The sequence below is a fragment of the Schistocerca cancellata genome, chromosome 9, assembly GCF_023864275.1.
Source record: "Schistocerca cancellata isolate TAMUIC-IGC-003103 chromosome 9, iqSchCanc2.1, whole genome shotgun sequence".
Classification (NCBI taxonomy): domain Eukaryota; kingdom Metazoa; phylum Arthropoda; class Insecta; order Orthoptera; family Acrididae; genus Schistocerca; species Schistocerca cancellata.
The window spans coordinates 21,296,513-21,314,480 of NC_064634.1; the positions used below are offsets into that span (position 1 = coordinate 21,296,513).

Here is a 17,968-nt window from a genome sequence, read left to right on the forward strand (position 1 = left end):
AGCTGGACATACAGTAACTGACAAATGTATGTTCAGGTTCATGTGTCCAAACTTCCATTCAACACAATAAGAGTGCAACCAGTTGTGCGTGTCAGCTGTGTATATTTTATCTTTAGAACAACAATCTGGTGTCAAGTTATGTGGGACTGTTCATTGTGTAACTTTGCATATTTTGTTGATAGAAAGTAATGGTAATATTCATATCATTTCTGTCAACAGGTCCGTTGCGAAATCCTCTGAAAGGATTTACCTTTGATACGAAAACAACCCTATTAAATGCAGAGCGTGTGCTGCGAGGCCTGCAGTTGACCCGGCCTGTACTGTTGGAAGGCAGTCCAGGTGTTGGAAAGACAGCTTTAGTTGCTGCTCTGGCGTGTCTTGCCGGGCATCACCTTGTACGCATCAACATATCAGAGCAGACGGTGAGTAAACTGTCTTTACTGTTTTCCGTCATCTTACAAATGTATGTCTATTTGAAACTGTTTTTTCTTGTTGTTATATTCCTCTACTATTGTCCTGTCGTGTCTCATGCTCCATTCTAATACAGACTTTTTCCCTGCCTTCCTAAGGCCAGCTGTGTTCCTTTTTGAACAACTGGCTATTTTTGTGACTGATTCATCTCATCAACTTTCTGAAAGGCATTTGTTATGTAGATTGTACTGTCCTCGTACCCTCCAAATGGCTTTCCAACAATTCGAATAAAATAAATAAAAAAGTCAAGTACAGTTAATTGTGGAGTTGTTAGATTGTAATCAGGGGGTTGCTTGGGGGGAGGGGGGGGGGTTATGTAATATCAAGAGCTGGTATACCACATAACATAGGAGCCAGCAGGATCAATCTGCTGGGTACACCCATCGCATACATTTTAGGGCCTATGGAATTGATTTTCATGTTAGTGGGTATATAGGGGTGTCTCTTTTACCACAAGTATTTTACCCCCCCCCCCCCCCCCCCATTTTCTCTCTCTCTCTCTCTCTCTCTCTCTCTCTGTGTGTGTGTGTGTGTGTGTGTGTGTGTGTGTGTGTGTGTGTGTGTGTGTGAGTGTGGGCACATGCTACTCTACTCAAATAGTTGGTATAGCATATATAGTGCTGGCCAGTAATGTTATTGCACCAGGAAGAGCACATGATTGAATTTGTAAGTGATGGAATATACAGAGTGCAACATTCAGAACAGAGGACCACCATCTCTGACACAGCCAGCAGTGACTGCGATGCGGCTGGCCATCGAGTTGAACTGGGCTCAAATGACAAATACGGGTACATCATTCAGTGCTGCTTCGAGCCTGTGCCGGAGTTAATCAGTCATAGAGGACAGCATGTGATGGCTGGCGGGTCTCTCAGCTGACTGTGAGCACATCTGGAGTGGGAAAGAGATCAGAAGAATGTGTTGGCCAGGGCATCAGTCCAATACCAAGCTGATCGATATAGGTCAGGACAGTGCAGGGAAAGTGTGATCTCTCATTCTCTTGCAAAGCTAGGATACGGCCACTGGCCTCGACACACCATAATTGCTGTGCTCGCTATCCCCCATACTGTAACCCTAAATGCTTGCTCCAAATGATGGTGATAAATTCAGTCTTTCAATGTTCATTCTCCATGGACACATCTATTCTGATGCTCTATGCAGACTCATCTGAGAAGACAATGTTGTGCCACTCCAGTGTCACCATTGGGCAGATGACTGTTGACGCGCATCTCCCTTCTGCTGCATCATGTGAAACTGCAGCTATGGTTGCTGTGCTGACAGTTTGTGGCATTGTAATCATCATCTCACTGTATGTGTGGATAGTTGTCTTGCTGCAAAAAAACCCACGTTCTGTGACGTGGCTGTACGACTCTGTACAGTCGAGCGTACAGTATGTTTGTCCCCTCGGGCACTAGTCATGTGGGGCCGTTGAAGTCGTGCATGACTCTGAGCATGGTCCTCTTGAACCCACCTATTCCTATTTTCATGACAGTCGTGGGATCCCAGCGAACATTAGCAGCCGTATCACAGAATTGCAAACCGCGTACTGGGAAGGCAACGAGCGTGCTGCTCTTGAATCTGACAAGTGATGGTAGACACTTATGCGAGACGTAACACTTCTCGCAAAAAACTAATGCACCAATATGATTTCTGAATGAAAAACCTGCAGTGTAATCTTTACCGTTTAAAAAAGCAGATAAAAATTCACTTGACACCTTCCCATCCCCAAGATTGACAAAGTTTTATGGAAGCTCAAAATTTAGTGTGAACTTCAATGCGAGATACTTTTAATAGTTTCTACGACAAAACTCTTTTCTCGAAAACTGACAGAAAACCCCAAGAGATGCTGGTCATACGTAAAGTAAATCACTGTGAAGACACGATCAATACCTTCATTGTGTGATAACAATGGTGATGTTACTGATGACAGTGCCGTGAAAGCACAGTTACTAAACACAGTTTTCCAAAATTCCTTCACCAAAGAAAATGAAGTACATATTCCAGAATTCGAATAAAAAAAAAAGAAAAAGAAAGAAAGAAAAACTGCCAACATGAGTAACTTCCACTGATGAGGCAAAACGTTATGACCATTGCCCACCACAATACTGGATGCTACCTGGTGGCGTTGCTGGCATGCGACACTGTAACAAAGGTACGTAAGCGGAGCTAGTGAAAATATGGGCTGCAAATGGGGAAATCCAAGGAGAAAAACAATTTTGACGAAGGCCAGATTATTATTATGCAGAGCCTTTGAATGAATATATCGAAAACCGCAAAGCTGGTAGAATGCTCACATGCTGCTGTCATGAGCATCTACAGAAAGAGGTAGAAGGACAGTGAAACTGATACTAGGAGCTAAACGGTTGGACATCCACGACTCTTCCCCGAACGTGGGGTTCGGAGGCTTGTCTGCTATGTAAAGTAGGATGGATTGTGATCTCTGGTACCCTGCCAAAAGAGCACACCGGTGGTGCATGCACAAGTGTTTCAGGGCACGCTGTTCATCGTCCTTTGTAGAACTCGGAGCTCCGCAGCAGACCACCCGAACGTGTTCACGTGTCGGTCCGACTACATTGTCAGTTACGAATGCAGTGGGTACGGAACCGTCAGAAGTCGACCTTCAATCAGTGGAAACGTGTAACACGTGAATCACATTTTTGCTATACTAGGTAGCTGGTCATATCCACAAACTCCGTCATCGAGGTGAATGGCGGCTCGAAATGTGCGGCACGCCACAAACGCAGGCTTGTGGGAGCAGTATTATGCTGTGGGAGATATTCTCTCGTGCTTGCACAGGACGTATGGTAGTAACTGAAGACATGCTGACAGCTGCAAATCACCTGCATTCCTTCATGCTTGATGTCTTCCCCAACGGTGATGTCGTCTTTCAACGGTATAATTGTCCGTGTGTCTGAGCCAGAACCGTGCTAAGTGATTTGATTAGCATTATAGTGTGGACTCGCGTTGACGTCTGACGTAAATCCTATGGTACCCATCTGGGTCACTGTCAGGCACCATCACAGCACACACAGATCGGTGGCCCGTTATTTATGCAAATTACATGACTTGCACGTAGACATCTAATGCCACATACCTCCACACAAAGTGTCAGATGCCTGATAAGCAGAGTCAGTGATGTATCTCATTCCAAAGATGGACAAACAAGCTATTAAGCAGGTTGTCATAGTGTTTAGACTCATAAGTGTAAAAGTAGATATGCCTGGTGTAGTGAAGCAGCTTAAAACACTTAATTAAGGCAAGGCCTCTGGTCAAGTGTATAACAGTCAGGTTCCTTTCAGAGTATGCTGATATACTAGCTCCATACTTACCAATGAAACACAACCACTTGCTCGTCAAGATTTGTACCCAAAGACTGGAAAGTTGCACGAATATTCAATAAAAGAAAGTGTAATCCACTGAATTACAGACCCATACCACTGACATCAATTTGCAGTAGGAGTTTGGAACATATACTGTACTCAAACATTATGAATCACTTCGAAGAAAACTATTGACAAAGAGCCAACACGGATTCAGGAAATATTGTTCTTCTGAAACACAGCTAGTTTTTTATTCTCACAAAGTAATGAGTACTATCAACAGGGGACGTCAGATTGATTCCATATTTTTAGATTTCCGGAAGGCTTTTGACATTGTTCCTCACAAGCGACTTCTAATAAAATTGCACGCGTGTGTAGTATCGTCTTAGTTGTGTGACTGAATTCATGATTTCCTATTAGAGAGGTTACAGTTTGTAATAACTGACAGAAAGTCATCGAATAAAACAGAAGTAATATCTGGTGGTCCCCAAGGAAATGTTGTAGGCCATCTGCTGTCCTTGATCTACATGAACGATTTAGGAGACAATCTGAGCAGCCCTATTAGATTGTTTACAGATGATTCTGTCAGCTACCATCTTGGAAAGTCATCAGATCATCAAAAAAATTCCAAAAAGATTTAGACAAGATATCTGGATGGTGTAAGCCAGTGACTGTAGGTAATGAAAAGTGTGAAGTCATCCACATGAGTACTAAAAGGAATCTGCTAAATTTTGGCTACACAATAAATCACTCAGATCTAAAGGTAGTAAACTTAACTAAATACCTAGTGATTACAGATGCGAATTACTTGAAATGGAACAACCATAGATAGTGTTGTGGGGGAAGCAAACCAAAGACAGATTTATTGGCAGAACACTTGAAAAACGTAAAAGTTCTACTAACGAGACTACTTGCACTACACTTTTTCACCCTCCTCCGGAGTATTGCTATGTGGAGTGGGATCTGCATCAGATTGGTTTGATGGAGGACATTGAAAAAGTTCAAAAAAAAGGCAGCTCGTTTTGTATTATTGCAAAATAGGGGAGAGAATGCTGCAGATATGATGCGTGAATTGACATGGCAGTTATTAAAAAAAGGCAGTTTTTCACTGCAGCAGTACCCTCTCATGATATTTCAATCTCCAATTTTCTTCTCAGAGTGTGAAAATATTTTTTTGGTACACACTTCGATAGGGGGAAACGGTCACTATAATGACATTAGAGAAATCAGAGCTCACACAGAAAGATTTAAGTGTTCATTTTTTTCTGTCTGCTGTTAAACAGTGGAATGGTAGAGAAGTTGCATGAAGGTTGTTCGATGAATCCTCTTACAGGAACTTAATTCTGAATGGCACAGTAATCGTGTAGATGTAGATGCAAAACTATAGAACTAGATGGCATTTCTGCTACCTAATTTGTGCAGTTGTGTTGAAATGCTTACTATTTGCATATCCAAGCATTTAGTACACTTCATTCCAATCATTTTAGTGTTTCTCCTTTGGTATTAATAAACCACTTCAGCTGTGTTTAATCCTTTATTTTTAGATCATTACCGGTTTCTTGGCTCTAAGAGCCACATCTTCAAGTGAACATATAACTAGAACATTAGAGCTAAAAAGTTTGGAACTTTTACCCAACATTTGAATAAAGTATTTAGCTCTAATGTTGTAGTTATATAGTCACCTGAAAATGTGGCTTTTGGTGCCATAAAACTGGTAGTGATCTAATGGTAAAGGAGTGAACAAAAGGAGAATAGCATACTATAGTTATACGCATATACAGCTGAAGCTGTTTATGTGAAATGTGTTTTATTCATCTCATAACGTCAGACTTTCAGAACATGTCTGATGTGCAGGAGACACGTCAAGGTTACAGTTTGCTTATTTGAAATTTTGGCATACTTAACAATATTACTTGGTGAAGAATTTACTCATTTAAAATTTGTGAAACTTAATAATATTTACATCCACTATACCAATCATAAATTTTTATTCCATTTTAGGGATTTAAGTATCACTTCATCCTTCATGAAATCTTCCACTGAGTAGTAACATCTTTCAACTAGAAAATCACATAACCCGCTTTTTAAAATATTTGTCTCTATATTCATTATGTCACACCCTTTTATGTTATGAGTTTTCATGCCTGTACTGAGGAGTCTGAGCACACAATTATAAGCGATGTGATGTGAGCATAAAGTTTTCTTTGTGTCTTGTACTGTATGAGTGTTCCAAAAAAAAGTTTTTTTAAATATATCAGCTCTGCTGTGTAGGAAAAGAAACACCTAAGAGATGTATAAAGAGGGGACAGTTACTATTTTTAGGTCTTTAAATAATTGTTGACATGATGCCCTCGGCTGTGCGGCGTACAATTTATGAATGATTCTTTTTTGCAACTTTAAAATTCGTGTAGTGTTTCCCAAGCTTCCCCCCAAAATTATGCCATATCTAATAAAAGATTCAAATTAACTATAGTATGCTATTCTCCTTTTGTCCATATGAGTGGCACTGGCTGAAATATCCATTGCAAATGCAAGACTGTTTAATTTATTCGCTAGATATTCTATATATAAGTTCCAACTCAAATTTCTGTCTAAGTTTATTCCTAAGAATCTGACTGAGTCACATTCTTCCATTTTCTGATTATTGTAAATAATACAGATTTCTTGAGTTTTTGACTGTTTGGCTTTAAAACTTGTCATGTGGGTTTTTGAAACATTTAGCCTTAAGCCATTTAGATTGAATAATGGTTCCAAGTTACTTAACATATTCATGACACTCTGTGGGATATTGTCGGAATTTTCGTTTTCAATTAGGGCAGAAGTATCATCTGCAAACAAAGCTAGATGAGTATTTAAATTGAGAGGAAAGTCATTTATGTAGAACACGAATAAAAATTGGCCAAGGATTGAGCCTCGAGGAACACCTTGTGACACAGTTTTCCACTCCACGAAGTAATCTACTTCATTTGATGTGATTGCTACCCCTTGTTTCCTCTCCATGAGATATGATTCAAACCATTTCAAAGCAATATCCCATATTCCATACCAGTTGAGTTTGAAAAGCAGCAGGGTGTGGTTTACAGAGTCGATTGCATTTGTAGGATTACAGAATATTCCTGTAACTTTAGCTTTCCTGTCTAATGATGAAGTAACAGTATTATGAAAAGCAAAATTGCTACTCAACTCTCTCTCTCTCTCTCTCTCTCTCTCTCTCTCTCTCTCACGCAAACACAATTCACACACACGACTACAGTCTAAATATCGTACTGTGTGATGAAGCTTTGTATTTGTAAAGCAGCAATTTTTCCAAATACAACAATTTTTGATGTGACTAGGAGTATAGAAATGGGGTGATAATTTCCCGTATCGTCCTTCAAACCTTTTTTAAACAGTGGTTTTACTTCTTCATATTTCAAGAGATTGGGGAAGTAACCTTCCTCAAATGATTTGCTTATTATGAGAGAGAGAGGATGAGCTATTATGTTGTAAACTCTTTTAATTCCTTTGGTGGTTATCCCATCCGAATGTGCAGAGTCTTTGTCTTTTAAGGAGAATATGACACTTTCGACAAGTTTTGTTGAGACTGTGTTGAATTTTTTAAGATTTTCACTGATATAGCCTTTCAACTCAAAACTATTTACTGTCTTCTCATAATTTGCTAATCTAAATAAGATTTTGCAACATTTAAGAAGTACTCATTGATGCACTCAGATATTTGAGCTGGATTTACGACAGATATTTCCTTAAGTTTGATTTTTGAAATGAAATGTCTTGTTTGTAATTTTTGACACCTAATTCACACTTAACTAAAAATAGTTTTATAGTTCCTAACATATTTTACTCTGATTATTGCCAGCATCATATTTAAAGACAAGGCTGCAACCTGTCTGCATTGTTGTTCATATTATTTATGGATCATATGTTGAAAACAATAGACTGGCTGGGTGAGATTAAGATATGTGAACACAAATAAGCAGTCTTGCATATGCGGATGACTTAGTTGTGATGGCAGATTCGATTGAAAGTTTGCAAAGTAATATTTCAGAGCTAGATCAGAAATGTAAGGACTATGGTATGAAGATTAGCATCTCCAAAACGAAAGTAATGTCAGTGGAAAAGAAATATAAACGGATTGAGTGCCAAATAGGAGGAACAAAGTTAGAACAGGTGGACGGTTTCAAGTACTTAGGATGCATATTCTCACAGGATGGCAACATAGTGAAAGAACTGGAAGCGAGGTGTAGCAAAGCTAATGCAGTGAGCACTCAGCTACGATCTACTCTCTTCTGCAAGAAGGAAGTCAGTACCAAGACAAAGTTATCTGTGCACCGTTCAATCTTTCGACCAACTTTGTTGTATGGGAGCGAAAGCTGGGTGGATTCAGGTTACCCTATCAACAAGGTTGAGGTTACGGATATGAAAGTAGCTAGGATGATTGCAGGTACTAGTAGATGGGAACAATGGCAGGAGGGTGTCCACAATGAGGAAATCAAAGAAAAACTGGGAATGAACTCTATAGATGTAGCAGTCAGGGCGAACAGGCTTAGATGGTGGGGTCATGTTACACGCATGGGAGAAGCAAGGTTACCCAAGAGACTCATGGATTCAGCAGTAGAGTGTAGGAGGAGTCGGGGCAGACCGAGGAGAAGGTACCTGGATTCGGTTAAGAATGATTTTGAAGTAATAGGTATAACATCAGAAGAGGCACCAATGTTAGCACTGAATAGGGGATCATGGAGGAACTGTATAAGGGGGGGCTATGCTCCAGACTGAACGCTGAAAGGCATAATCAGTCTTAAATGACGATGATGATGATAACATATTTTACAAAATCAGGATCTTTGTTGTACTTCAGCTGATTGTGTAGCTTCCTTTTACTCTCACTGGAAATTTTTATTTCTGGTGTGATCCATCTGATCGAACTTGATGTTTTATTGTAATATGACATTGATGGGAAAGTCTCATTAAATACGTGCAGAAAACTATTTGAGAATGTATTAAAGTTTTCATTTATTTAATCGCCATCCGCGAGAGAGCACTTTACTCAGTTTCTCATAGAATATTTCAGTATTCCATTGAAATAAGTTTTTCTTGCATTATGTTTATCAGTTTTTGGCAGTGAGACAAACAAGGGTGAGTGACTAGAGAGTTCTAAGTCTAGACAGAATTTATGTATATTATTAAAGTAGTAATTTGTTATAATGTTATCAATGCATGTTGCTGAGTGAATATTTTCCTTGGTAAATTCTGAAAAATTCAATTTAAAACCAGACTTTTTCAGAAAGTCACTCAATGTTATTGATCCTTTTTGTCATTTCCAGTGTTTATATTAAAGTCAGCTGCTATTACAATGTTTTCTTCTTTTCCTTCTTTAGTTTATCTAGCAAGCACTGGAATTTAGTGAGAAATTGTGTGGCGTATGCCCTTTCTGGAATTCTGTAAATTGAAATGATTAAAATGTTAAGGTCTTTAAGCTCTACACAACAGCTTTTGAATGTACAGTCTTCATTTAAACAATTAAAATCTGTTTTCACTTCATTGCTTACAGAAGATTCCAGGAGTATGCAGCAACCTCTGTGAGATTTTTTCTCCCTGCAGTAGCTACTCGCCACATTGAAATTTTCAGTTTTATTTAAAATATTTATTGTATTAGAGGTAGGCCAATGTTCATTTAAACAAGTAATTTTTCTGTTTATACATTCTGAGAGAAGAATTTGTAAGTCACTGAGTGGGGTGGCACAATGTTTAGCACACTGGACTTGCATTCGGGAGGACGACTGTTCAATACCACGTCCGACTATCCTGTTTTAGGTTTTCCGTGATTTCCCTAAATTGCTTCAGACAATTGCTGGGATGGTTCCATTGACAGGGCACGTCTCACTTCCTTCCCTAATCTGATGAGACCCAAGACCTTGCTGTTTGGTCTCCCCCCTCCCCAATTTGTTAGTCATCAAGTTTGTAGCTTAGGTTGCTCGAAGATTTCGAATTTAAGCCATTTATAGTCAAGTACATCAAATCAGAATTTTTGCTAGTTTTAATGGTATTAAGCATACATTAATACCCAAGATTATTACTAATAACTGTGGTTCCCTACATACAGGTTTGTCTGCATTTTGACATCAGTTGTGTGCTGTCTTCATTGTGTTGCAGCTTAGGCCAGCAATGTGGAAAATGTATTTTCACTGCTACAGGTTCACTGGTTGTGTGTGTCAAGTGAGGTGTATATTGAGTGACCCAAGGCTTTTCATTTCAGGATATTTCAGATTTGTTTGGAGCAGATTTGCCAGTAGATGGTGGAGGTGAAGGACAGTTTGCATGGCGTGATGGTCCATTGCTTAGAGCTTTAAAGGATGGGGACTGGATACTCCTGGATGAGGTATGTCAGTTGTTCATTTTTCTTAAAATTTTGTGGAATTGAGTGTGTGTGTGTGTGTGTGTGTGTGTGTGTGTGTGTGTGTGTGTGTGTTTGTGTGTTTGTCAAAACATTGAACTGACAGTTGGTGGTGTTTCTGAATGTCCCAGTAACATTTTGACATGTAAGTCATGTTTCCTTTCAGTTGAATCTAGCATCTCAGTCTGTATTAGAAGGCCTCAATGCTGTATTTGATCATCGTGGAGAAGCATATATTCCAGAACTGGGATGTTCGTTCAAGTTACGGCATCAAACACGATTATTTGCCACACAGAACCCACAGCGCCAAGGTGGAGCTCGTAAAGGTTTACCACGATCTTTCCTTAATAGATTCACACAGGTGAGCGGCAGAGCTTACTCATGCCTTTTCCTTCTATTCGTGTTTCTAAGACAATGTTTCTCTATTAGTTGTTCCATAGACCATACTCATATACACGAGGGCCATCCAGAAAGTAGATTATATTTTCGCTTGCGGTAGTTGTGAACGGACTAGTGCAGCCATATTGTTGTATGAGCGTTTGTCTGCTCAGTTGGCATCTAGCCATACCAGCATGAGGTTTGTATTATTTCCTATTATTCCACAATGAAAGTTTTAAATTTGTACTGCAATTGAAAATCCCGGGAGTTGTGAAATGTGGTCAGTAATAAGGTTTTTGTTGGCAAAAAACCATAAACTTACTGAAATTTATCGGCATCTGTGTGAAGTGCATGAAAACAAAGTAATCACAGAAGCTGAAGTGCGCCAATGGTGGATTAGATTTAAAAGTGGACGAACTAATGTTCACAGTGAAGTCCAAGGTGGACAACCAAATATTGTAACTGATCAACTAGCTGCGAAAGTCAATGAGAAGGTTCCAGAAAACTCCTGATTCACAATGTAGGAGCTCTCGATCAGTTTTCCAATAATTTCACAAAGTTTGCTGCATCATATTGTTGCACAGAAGGTAGGTTATCAAAAATTGTACCAGAAGGATACCGAAAATCGTGACACAAAACTACAAGAAACAGTGTATGATTGCATCATTAATATTTCCGGATTTGTACAGAACAGATGGTGTCTCATTAGTTGATTGAATCATAACTGGAGATGAGGCTTCGGTCAAACGTGTGAACTGCAAGACCAAATTGCAGTGTGTGGAGTGGGGCACCCAAATTCCCCAAAAAGCCAAAAAAATACTGGACCAAATTGCAGTCTATGGAGTGGGGCACCCAAATTCCCCAAAAATCCAACAAAATAGTGAAAAGTGTTATCTGCAAGAAAAATTATAGCTTCTGTTTTTCGGGACAGGAAAGGACATGCATTTGCTGGACTTGCTTGCACATGGCACAACAACACGCTCTGTGAGTTATTGTCAACTTTGGAACACTTGAGCTTGAGCTCAAAACTTTTGTTCTAGCGCACCAACAATTGACCACACAAGGCAAACTGCACTCGAAAAGTAAAGCCGAAATTTGTGTGGAGACTGACTGTTTTGGAAAGTAATATCTAAGTGCCACTTTCAAAGGAATAAAACATCAGTTATTACCTATACTTTTAAAAAAATTCCAAAATGTAATCTTCTTTCTGAATAGCCCTCGTGTATCCAAAATAATGAAAAAGTAATTGTATGCAATTTAAAATTTTTTCTGTAAAAATAACTAATGATTTCTATCCAAGAATTCCTCTATGGTATAAGAGTTGTTGTTAAGGAGCAACATCTTTAATATAAGTTTGAAAACACTTCTGCTATCTAGCACACATTTTATTTCTGCGGGTAGGTTGTCAAAGAGATGTACAGCTGCATATCTGAGTGTAACTATATTTAATTTCAAATATAGTCTTACTTTTAGTTGTTTAATTTGTCGTTAATTAACAGAATGGTTTGTGGAGTTCTGAGTAGTAAGGATGCAAGTTGTGTTTTATTGTTTTAAACAGTTTATTCAAGTGTTTTCTCAGCATAATTGATACTTTCCTCATAAGTTATGCTTTTTGAAAACAAAGATAGAAGCTTCTCTTATGAATTGCCATTGCTGAACTGTGCTAGAATCAAGCTTGACCACCCTGTTGCTTAACGTGACAACACCATCAGTGAGCTGTGCCATTGGGATTCCCTCTCCTCTCCACCTGCACATCTGATCAACATAGCTGGAAACTGCCCCTCCAGAATATTCTGTGTTTATACATTCCCCTTGATCTGAAGCTCCACTTTTTTCATTCCCTCGCCCTTACTCTTTCCCTAAGGCTGGTCAACACACTGTTTGCACACATAATATTTCTGTAGACAAATCATAGTGTGTGGGCTGAAATTCTTTCCATCTGAGATCTTCAAAAAGTCAGACCATGCAGTTGTAAGTTTGTGCAAACACCCCCCCCCCCATATTGCATCCCTCCCCCTCCCCCCGGTCTCTCTCTCTCTCTCCCTCCCTCCCTCCCTCTCCCTCTCTCTCTCTCTCTCTCTCTCTCTCTCTCTCTCTCTCTCTCTCTCTCTGTCTCTCTCTGTTGCTCTCTCTCTTTCTAAACTGAAATCAGGGCTGAGTGATGTAAGAGGAAGAACTACTACTTTTATGAAGTATAGGTTATTTACCAGTAATTCACTTAAATGCTTTACTGCTAATAATAACCAGTTGTTAGTAACTTTACATGGCTGCTTCTGCTTCTTTACATACAACATGGGTTATTCCACATCCTTGAAGGTTCTCAGTCTTCATAGGATTTACAGAATACTACTGAATGAAGAAGAAGAAACAAACCGGAATTTTGAAAGTAATCCATCTTGTGGCAATCAGGAGTGATAGTGAAGAAGAAAATAAATTACTTGAGGGCAATATATTAATAAGAGTTGTCAAAATAAATCAGTCACTTAGAAGAAAAGCAGCTTTTGTGAAAGAATAGTGTAGTAATCATTGTCCTAACATTTTATAACATGCATTGCATCTAAGACAACTTTTTTCACAGAACAAATGTAAAATATTGACTAAGCTCTATCCCTGTTATGAAACAATGGATGTGAATGGATACACCAGTGCAGTAATTATTGAATTTTCTCATTTGAGAGAGCTGAAGGGTGATCAGTTTTAATTGTTAAAAACCATTCAACAGCTAAGAAAGCATAAAATATTTTTTTGATTTAAGACAATCGGTTTCAGCAGACTATACTGTCATCTTCAGGTCTTAAAATATTTTTGTTTAAGACGTGTTCATTTTATGCTAACATTACAGACAATATTTAAAGTGGATAAAAATAGCACATTATAAAAGGTTCATCGTCACAAAAAAAAAAAAGAGAGGTGCCTTGTGCTACAGGCTATGTCCATATACAAATTGTTCAGCAATGTTGTTCTGTTGTTGTTGATAAACTTTGTTTTTATCCACTTGACATCTTGTGTGTGATATCAGTGTAAAATGAACATATTTTACAACAAAAAGATTTTAGGGCCTCAAGATAACAGCATAGTTGAAACTTGTTGTCTTAAATAAAAAAATAAAAAATATTTTGTGCTATCTTAGCTGTTGAATGGTTTGTAGTAATTATACAAGGTGAGCACAAAGTCTTGCCTGATTATAAAAATTTATGACAGTATAACCGTTTGACATAAAAAGTTACATTTGATGCAGTTACACAGGTTAGTGTTACTAGTTGTTGTGGCCAATAGATGGCACTAGTGCTCCACAACACTGACACGGTCTGTTAGATCACAGTAGTTGCTGGCGAAATGGCGTCAAAGCAGGAGAAAGCACATTGTGTGCTTTGGTTTCACGAAATGAAACTGCCCATCAGTGTTCAGCGTAAATTTCAGGCTTCTTATGGTCGCAGCCCTCCTGACGTTAAATCAATAAAGCGATGGTATGCAATGTTTAATGAAACAGGCATCGTTGAAGATCGTCCTTGAAGTGGCAGGCCTCGTGTGAGTGATGCAACTGTTGATCGTGTTCGGCAATCGTTTCAACAGAGTGCGTCTAAATCAACTCGTCAAGCATCACGTGAACTTCAGATACCGCAAGCAAGTGTGGTGAAGATTCTTCATGAAGGGCTTAGGTTGCATCTTACAAAGTGCAGATTGTGCAGGCCTTGCAACCGAATGATTTGCTGACACTTGCTGAATTTGCAACTGAGATTCTCAACACGATTGATGGCACTAATGATTACTTAAATCGCATATGTTTTACCGATGAATCCACCTTTCATGTCAGTGGAATGGTAAATAGGCAAACTGTCCGTATATGGGGTTCGGAGCCTCCACATGCTACTGTACAGTTACAGCAAGACAGCAAAAAATTGAATGTTTGGTGTGGCCTTATGCATAACAAGGTTTTTGGACCATTTTTCTTTGTGGAAAAATCCATTACTGCTATCATTTACGTAGACGTTTTGCAACAGTTCATTTCACCACAGTTAAAAGAATATCAACCATGGATAACTTTACAGTAAGGTGGAGCACACGCCCACTGGGTTGATGTATTAGATCATATAGCAGTCCTTCAACCATTGATAGAAAATTTAATGAGTTTTTATTTTTCAGGTCTACATCTCAGCTTTGACAACAGATGATCTTGAAGCTGTGTTGAGTGCAAAATACCCCAAGTTAGAGCAGAACCTTATCCGTCAGATGGTACAGTTCAATGAGAAAATTCGCTATGAGACCACAGTATTAGGTCTGTGGGGTCAGCGAGGTGGTCCTTGGGAGCTGAACTTGAGAGATCTTTCACGATGGGCTAATGCTATAGTTGCTGGTGAAGCATTTGACAATCCAGGGCTGTATCTGCCACTCATTTATGCATCTAGAATGCGCACACAGCATGACAGAAAACAGGTAACAATAAAACTTCTGATGGAATTGAATGTATCTAATGCTTGTATTGCAGTTTAATTTGTAGAGCTGTCTTGGAAGTAGAACAAAGAATTTTATAAAGCCTTGGTATTCTAGTTAATCCAAACAAAAACAGCAAACAATACAGATAGCCTATGTTAAAAAATGTATAACTGAAACTATTTCACAGATAAAGTTGATAAATGACTGGCATTATTCTGTTATGTGTACAGACCTAAAAATATGAATATTACGTTGACGCCATCCATTACACTAAACTGAGAAGTTTTCACTCTTCCCTTGTATCACTACTAAATCTTTATATACTAACACCTACACTTCCTAAACAATTCCATTTTCAGTCTACTTAATTGTGAATACAGTATCACTCATTGCACTAATCAATTGCATTTATTTAACTTTGCTGCTCTTTTTGATTGGTAAGTTTACAGTAAAAGAGGAATAGAGTGGTGCTAATTGAGATGGTGCTCTTATTTTACAAAATTTGAACTATGAAAAATTGGAGATATTAAGCCAGGCTGGTATTTAAACCTGGCATCCCTGTTTATTGCAGGCAGTTACTATAGCTATTTAGACCATCTCAGCATGCCTTGGAAAATGACAGAAACCTTCATAGTTTCTATTATTTCCAGACTCTAAAATCTGAGATTGTCCTTCAGGGTATGTGAGAAATGCACAGCTAAGAGAATAAGTTTTCTAGAGGCATCGAATTTGCCTCAGGCCCAGGGATGTTCTTATATGTGGAACCACTGTAAGCAAAGACATAAATTAAATCAGATGTTGTTTCTGTGATGTCATTCATCTGTTGTGATATTTGTAAGATAAGGATTCGTACCTCATTTTCCTGCTCACTACAAGTAGCCTCCTAAATCAATTAGGATATCTGAGCATGGATGCAGGAGTGTCTGAGATTTTCAGTGTCACTGCTGGTGGGTTTCACACAAGTACATACAAATGATATTGATCTCTACACTTCCATAGGAAAGGCATCAGATTTGGAGAACAGATTTATGGAAAAATGGCAGAGGTAGTGTTGATGAAAGTGTTAATGACAAGTGGATAAAAATGAGGGAAGGACTCATGGACTCTGCCAAAGAAGTACTAGGAATTAGAGTATCCCAAAGCAAAAGGAAAGAATGGATAACAGAAAACATGTTGAAAAAGATGGAAGAGCGCAGAAAGTGGAAAAGGGTAGAAACTGAAGAAGGCAAAAAGAGGTACAGGAAACTGAATAATGAATTAAGAAGAGAAACTGAAGAAGCAAGAGGAAAATGGATGAAACAGAAATGCGACAAAATAGAGAAAATGGGGAGAGAGGGAAAGTATGAAATGATGTATAGACTGGCTAGTGAGATAGTTTTTGAATGTAAAAGAAAGAGGAATAACATGGAAATAGAAAGAGCGGATGGTATTCTAGCAGAAGAACCACAGGAGGTTTTGAACAGATGGCAAGAATATATTGAATGCCTGTATAAGGGGGATGAAATGCAAAGCGAAATTAAGGTTGAAGAGGAGCAATATGTGCCGGAAGATGGAAAGGGATTTACCATCTTGGAAGCAGAAGTAGAAAAGGCGCTGAAGGAGATGAAGAATAGAAAGGCATGTGGAATAGATGATTTGCCAGCAGAACTGTTGAAGAGTCTGGGAAACAAGGCAAGAAAAGAAATAGTCTACCTCTGTAACGAGATATATGACAAAGGGGAATGGCCTGAGGACTTCGCTGCAACAGTTATGATACCAATAGAGAAAAAGAGAAATACTAAAAAATGTGAAGAGCACCGGACCATCAGTCTAATTTCTCATGCAGCTAAAGTCTTGCTGAGAGTGCTGAATAGAAGGTTATATGGCAAGCTGGATAGAGGGATTGCAGAGAAGCAGTTCGGATTTAGAAGAGGAAAAGGAACGAGATGCTATTGGCCTGCTAAGAACTGTAGGGGAAAGATATATGGAAAAGGGTAGAGAAATCTTTGCTGTTTTTATAGGTTTAGAAAAGGATTTTGACAGAGTTCAGTGGAACAAGCTGATGGATATCTTGAAGGGGAAAGGAGTAGATTGGAAAGAGAGACGACTGATACAGAATCTATATTTACACCAGAAAGTAAGGATACGGATTGGAAATGAAATGTCAGAAGGAAGCAGCATTGGACGAGGTGTTAGACAAGGTTGTTGCCTTTCCCCACTGTTGTTTAACGTATACCTTGAAGAGATTATTGCGAAAAATTTAGATGGGAAAAGAGGAATATGTATTGGTGGAAAGAGAATAGAATGTATAAGATTTGCTGATGACATGGTATTAGTGGCAGAAAGTGAGGGGACAGTGAATAACATGCTCAACGATCTGAATGAAGCTTGTGTGGAATATGGGATGCAAATAAACACAACAAAAATAAAGAGTATGGTCATCAGTACAAGACGCAGACTGTCCAATATTAAAATAGGAAAATCTACCATTAGCCAAGTAAGTGAATTTAAATATCTCGGAAGCACAATAACTGAAGACTTGAGATGTCACCAGGAGGTGAAAACTCGAATTGCCATAGCGAAGGAGGCATTCAACAGAAAGAAGAGACTTATGTGGCAAATTAGATAAAGGACTAAGGAAAAGGCTTGGCAAATGTTTTGTCTGGAGTGTGGCACTAGATGGGGGCAGAAACATGGACACTGAGACGAGAGGATGAAAAAAGGTTAGAAGCATTTGAGATGTGGATGTGGAGGAGAATGGAGAGAATAAGCTGGATGGAAAGAGTGAGTAATGAAAGAGTATTGGAAAGGGTTGGTGAGAGATGTCTGCTGAAGGTTGTAAGAGAAAGGAAAAAGAACTGGTTGGGACATTCATTGAGAAGGGAGTGCTTGCTAGTAGTTGCTTTGGAAGGATTGGTTTGTGGGAGAAGACTGAGAGAAAGAAGGAGATACAAGGTGATAGACGACATAAAGGGAAGAGGAAATTATGCAGACCTGA

The 17,968-nt window shown here is 38.9% G+C and overlaps 1 protein-coding gene across 1 annotated transcript in view; it reads left to right on the top strand.

The window, feature by feature from the left end:
- LOC126100725 (midasin-like) overlaps window positions 1-17,968 on the top strand; it is a 229,874-nt gene that overhangs the window by 173,403 nt on the left and 38,503 nt on the right. The window contains exons 30-33 of the mRNA XM_049911344.1: window positions 220-422; window positions 10,042-10,164; window positions 10,346-10,540; window positions 14,701-14,991. Of these exons, the coding sequence (XP_049767301.1) occupies window positions 220-422; window positions 10,042-10,164; window positions 10,346-10,540; window positions 14,701-14,991 (812 nt within the window). The remainder of the gene's footprint in view (window positions 1-219; window positions 423-10,041; window positions 10,165-10,345; window positions 10,541-14,700; window positions 14,992-17,968) is intronic.